At 40.4% G+C, this 6,000-nt stretch overlaps 1 protein-coding gene across 1 annotated transcript in view; it reads right to left on the bottom strand.

Annotated features, from left to right (window-relative positions):
- Positions 1-3,792: 3,792 nt before the first annotated feature.
- NEK3 (NIMA related kinase 3) overlaps positions 3,793-6,000 on the bottom strand; it is a gene marked incomplete at its 3' end in the record, with an annotated part of 36,089 nt that continues 33,881 nt past the window's right edge. Inside the window, exons 12-13 of the mRNA XM_080689528.1 lie at positions 4,773-4,899; positions 3,793-3,877 (exon numbers count right to left, since the gene is read on the bottom strand). Coding sequence (XP_080545654.1) covers positions 3,793-3,877; positions 4,773-4,899 — 212 coding nt within the window. The remainder of the gene's footprint in view (positions 3,878-4,772; positions 4,900-6,000) is intronic.

Below are 6,000 nucleotides of genomic sequence, written 5' to 3'. Positions count from 1 at the left end.
CCTATTTAATTTTTTTTTTTTCCTTTTGAAACAGGGTCTAAATTGCTGAGAGCTTGCAATCCTGTCTCAGCCTCCCAAGTACTGGAGTTACAGGTATGAACAGATAAACTTCAACATTCTCTTCCATTTTTCTTTTTTCAGAAGGCATAAATGCTGACAAAAATCTCATCCAAATATTAGAAAGTTTTTTTTTTTTTTTAAGTGTTAGCCAGGCATGGTGGCGCATGACTGTAATCCCAGTATTTGGGACACTGAGTCAAGAGGATTGCAGGTTCAAGGATATCCTCAGCAAGTAATGAGACTCTCATCGACCTAGCAAGATCCTGTTTCAAAATAAAAAGAGAATAGCCGGGCGTGGTGGTGCATGCTTGTAATCCCAGTACTTGGGAGGCTGAGACAAGAGGATCAAACAGTTTGAAGCCAGCCTCAGCTATTTAGTGAGGCTCTCAGCAACTTAGTGAGACCCTGTTTCCAAATAAAAATATATAAAATAGGTCTGGGAGTGTAGGCAAGAGGTAGAAAGCCCCTGGGTTCCATCCCCAGTACCACAAAAAATAAATAAAAATAAAAATAAAAAGAGAATAGGGCAGAGAGTATAGCTAGGAGGTAGAATGCTTCTGGGTTCAATTCCTAGTACTACACACAAAAAGTATGCCTCAAATTTTTCTAACTATATATCAAGTCTAATCTGTCACCTAAAATAGTTTATAATCATCAGCTGATAAGTACCATTAGTGCATCTTGAAATTTTATTAAAGCAAAACCCTGTAAACTGTCTAATTTTCTCAAGGATTTATAACCCAAGATTCATTCAACCTTCCAATAATTGTAAATACATAATTTCAATTTTCCTTAGTTTTATGATTTAAAAATGTTTACACCCTGGGGCAATGCTGAGATTTTAATTGATAATTAAAGAATATAGTGTATATGGAAGCTGAGTATCTAGAAATCCCCTTAAAACTATCCATGCCTGCCCTGACTCGAAAAATCTTCAAGATAATAGTAACCTAACCTCAAGAAACTAACCTAAGTTAACTCCAATACATCTCACCATTCTGCAGAGAATTTAAAAATTGGGACTTAATGAGTTTTAAATTTGGAAAATGATGTTTGATTAGAAATTGTGAAGCAGACAAGAGGTACAATACATCATAACTCTGTACCCTAGTTGGCACAGAGGTTTGTTTCACACAGAAGTATAGATTAGCAATTTGGGAACCACTTTACGTGTATAATGAAGTTTAAAACTAGAGGGATGGTGAATGTGTAAGCCAGGTTTCTCACTGTCAGGAAGAGAAGATACTAGAACAAACCTGTGGTCCCAGATTAGTTAGGGACCTCACTACGAGCCCAGGCTTAGCCTAATACACATAGAGGTGGAGAGATACAGAAGTCACGATGGAGATGTGTGGAAACAGCTTAGGATACACACATGTATTTCCTAGCTCTGCCCACAGAGAGGACCTAGAAGCGGTGACAACCAGTAGCAACAAGCACACCCACTACCCAGATTTTGATTTCTAAATCAATGAAAGTAACAGTGTTTCTTGGAGAAATGGCTAATTCTGGGGCTGTAGCAGAGAAGGTACAAGATGAGCCTGAACCTGAAAGAAGGATCTCCCAGAAAATAAGTGCTCAAAAAGAATGAGGAGCATGCCAGTGGGGCAGAGGCCAGCCTGAAATAACTCCCAATGGCCAAAGCTAGAATAAGTCAAGCAAAAAAAAAAAAAAAAAAAAAAAAGACTTAATATTAGATTATACCACAGGTTCTAACAGAGATGGAGCTTAATTCCTCTCTTCTTGAGAACAGGTTGGATTTAGTGACTCACAGTGAACAGAACATGGAAAGAGAAAGTTAGTAGCTTTGCAGTGGGGAGCCTGGCAGATACTGCCATTCCCAAGTGGTCAAGGCAAACAGCGCCAGCAGTAACTTCTCTCCAACATAATGTGACGAAGACCTCAAGGTCTACTCTGCCAAACCCATGACTCAGAGTCATAAGAAAAACAAACCCAAATTATGGGACAATCTACAAAACACTTAACCAGTACTCTTCAAAAACATTAAGGTCCTATTGGGCATGGTGACACACATCTGTCATCCTCATACTTGGGAGGATGAGATAGGAGGATTATAGGTTTGAGGCCAGCCTCAGCAACTTAGACCCTATTTCAAAATAAAGAATAAAAAGGTAGGATTGCCCTGGGTTTAATACCTAGTACTAAGAAAAGAAAAGCCAAGGTCCTGAAGACCAAGGAAAGACTGAGAGACTGCCAGAGGCCACAAGAGATGAGCAATGACGACCTGTCCAGGTGTAAACAAAGTGTTTGTGTAGGATGAGGGTCTATACCAGTTTTTGCACATTAAAAAAAGAAATGGTAGCCGGGCGTGGTGGCACACGCTTGTAATCCCCACGCTTGGGAGGCTGAGACAGGAGGTTCGCAAAGGTTAGAAGCCAGCCTCAGCTACTTAGTGAGACCCTGTTTGCAAATAAAATATAAAATAGGTCTGGGAGTATAGCCCGGAGGTAGAAAGCCTCTGGGTTCCACCCCCAGTACCACCAAAAAAAAAAAAAAAAAAAAGAAGAAATGATTAAATCATTAGAGATGTATAAATTCCAGAGTTCAGCAGGTCCTTGTTTACGGACCTCCTGTATTTTCTCCCTGTATATGGGTTCACACAACATATTATGCCATAGTAATTTCAGATTTACTTTAACATTATTCTCCTTACCAGGACAGACTTAGGCTGTTCCCACCTTTGCCCCTGTGAGATCTGCAGGGAGAAGCCAGCTTCTTCTCTAGTAAAATATTCTTACTTCAATATAGTATTTTAGTACTAAATGCAGTAACATATATCAGGACCTAGCATGTATGTGTGTGTCATAGTACCTATATGTATTGAGCATCCCCCACATTCATTCCATGTGTCCTCCCTCCCTCCGTCCCTCCGTCCCTCCCTTCCTCCCTCCCTCCCTCCCTCCCTCCCTTGTTTCTCCTTGTGGTGCTAGGGATTGAATTCAAGGAATTTTACTTCTGAGCTACACTACCAGTCTTTTTCTTATTTTTATTTTGAGACAGTCTTTCTAAATTGCCAAGGGTCTCACTAAGTTGCTGATGCTGACCTCAACCCTGCAATGCTCCTGTCTCAGCCTCCAATGTCACTTTCTAGTTCGGCTGCTTGCCATGTCTAATTTCACCTTTGGCCTAATTTCTCTGTCATAAACAGGACTGCCACCTTCTGATGAGATCCAGAGCCCACTCTTTCCATGGCTGGTCCTCTGATGAGCCTCTGCTGTGCATCTGTGGGGGTATTTCAGGATAACTATCCAGATCTAGGTCTTACTGAAAAATGTCACATAGTATTATATTATAATTAAATGTATTTAGATCTACAAACTTTTAAGAAATGTAAAAAGTGTTACATAGTAAGAAACAGTAATCATAACATGAATATATATAAACTGCTGTAACTGTGGTCAGCATCCCTGTGAGGTAAGCATTTGTATCCTCAAAATTTTATCATTGAGAAAATGGGGACTCAAAAAGTTAAGTCATTTCCTACAGTAGATCACACAACTAGTTAGTGTAAAGCTAGCATCCAGTCTCTGTTCTTTCAGACTGCAGAGCTCATATCCTTCTGCTATTCCCTTGTATTCAAAAACTCTAGATTTTATATTATCCTAGTCAGGAACAAATTTAAATATTAAGAGTTTCCCCCACTTCATTCTGTTTCCAAATACAAGTTCCTTATTTGAGACATCTCTGGCATGTGGCACATTCCCTCCGATGTTATCCATCACACACGCCCTGCCATCCGACTCTTGCCTTCAGTTCTGACACCCAGTCAGGGAAGTCCTCATCTTCCTCAAAGTCTCTGTGAAAAAGCAAGTCAGATGATAAGGCTCTGTGTTAGGAGCACAACATGTATTTGCTGATGGATTCAAAGCTGAACATTACCATTGCAATATTTAAATTTTTTTTTCAGTACCAGGGATGGAACCCAGGGACATTCTACCTCCAAGCTACACCTTCAGCCCTATTTTTTAGTCTTTTTACTTTTGAAACAGGGTCTCACTGAGTTCGGAGGGCCTTGCTAAGTAGCTAAGGCTGTCCACAAACCACAATCCTCCAGTCTCCGCCTCCCAAATGCTGGGATTATAAGCATGGGCCACCACGCCCAGCTAATATTTAAATTTGTGAAAAATGAATTCCATAAGACAATTTGACAAAGAAAAACATTTAGTTCTTCCAAAAGATCACTTATTTCAGCATTTCTAAACCTTTTTATGTAAAAATTGTCTAACATGTTAAAAATAATAAGTCCAAGTTGAAAGATTATATGTGCAGACTCAGCCAGGAATTCTATATAAAACCTTAAGGAATTGCCCATCTCAGAGAAAAGACCTAGATATAAATATTCATTTATGTTTAAAAATAATATAACAAGCTCAGCCGGGCGTGGTGGCGCACACTTGTAATCCCCGTGCTTGGGAGGCTGAGACAGGAGGATCTTGCAGGTTCGAAGCCAGCCTCAGCTGGCTTAAGACATCCTGTTTCCAAATAAAAAAATATAAAATAGGTCTGGGAGTGTAGCCCAGAGGTAGAAGGCCCCTGGGTTCCATCCCCAGTACCACCAAAAACAAAAAACAAAACAAAACAAAATAATATAACAAGCTCCTATTAAGTCTGAAATTACTATGGTACAATATGGTGTGTGCATCCACACGCACACACCACAATTAAGAATTCCAAGGTAAAGCACAACATACGTGTCCTCTTCATCCAGCCTGGGCTCAAGTCTCTCTGGATCCAAAATGACAGAACTTTGACCGCCATCAACACTATCTGGTACTTCTGTTTCTTCAGACAGGGGGCCTTTCAAAAATCCTTCTGAACCTTCAGGGGAATAGTAACAGAAAGTATGCCAATTTATTTATTTAGTTTCAAATAGGGGGTCTCACCACGTTGCCCAGGCTGCCGTCAAACTCCTAGACTCAAGTAACTGCCCTCTCCCCCGTGGCTTTCCCCAGGACTATAGGTGTGCACTACAGCACCCAGCTAAGTATGCTATGTTTATACAGTATTTACCTACCATGATTTCTGGTAGGAAGTATCAGTATGCAGATTAAATTGTAAAATTTATAAAAGTTTATAAAAATTATAAAATTAACAAAATTTTAAAAAGACTCAGAGCCAGGCGTGGTGGCACACGCTTGTAATCCCAGCATTCGGGAAGCTGAGACCTGAGGATCGCGGTTTGCGGACAGCCTCAACTACTTAGTGAAGCCTTCTGCAACTTAGTGAGACCCGGTTTCAAAATAAAGAATAAAAAACAGGGTAGGGGGTGTAGCTTAGAGGTAAAATGCCTCTGGGTTCCATCCCCAGACCTGAAAAAAAAAAAGACTCAGAAAATTACACCAAAAATTTTTAGATAAGAACCTATATTAAGCCAGGCATGGTGGTGCACAACTGTAATCCCAGTACTTGGGACGCTGAGACAGGAGGATTGCAGATTCGTAGTCAGTCTCAGCAACTTAGCGAGGACCTCCACAACTTAGTGAGACCCCTTAGTGAGAAATAAAATCAGGCTGGGGGTGTAGCTCAGAGGTAGAATGCCCCTGGGTTCAATCCCTAGTACCACACACAATAACCTATATTAAAGCATTAGAAGTCTAACTTTTTTCTTCCTTTTAGCTCTCCGCTCCCTAGTCTTCACAAATGGAAGGGGAAAGTAAGGAATGAAAGAAAGATTATATATGCATATTTTATGCTTATTTATTTACTTTACAGTTCTGGGGAACGAACCCAGGGCCTCTCAGATGCTAGGCAAGTACTTAATCACTGAGCCACACCCCCAGCTCCCATGTGTGCTTTTTAACAATGTCCCAGATAATGATTACATTTGGATTTTTTTTTGTTTACAGAACAAACACCTAATATAAAAATACAGGCTAGCTGGGCATGGTGGCGTACGCTTGTGATCCCTGTGCTTGGGAG

This window comes from Muscardinus avellanarius (assembly GCF_963383645.1).
Source record: "Muscardinus avellanarius genome assembly, chromosome: 2".
NCBI lineage: Eukaryota > Metazoa > Chordata > Mammalia > Rodentia > Gliridae > Muscardinus > Muscardinus avellanarius.
Note: the sequence above shows the minus strand (reverse complement) of the source record. Positions and strands in the feature narration are given on the sequence as shown.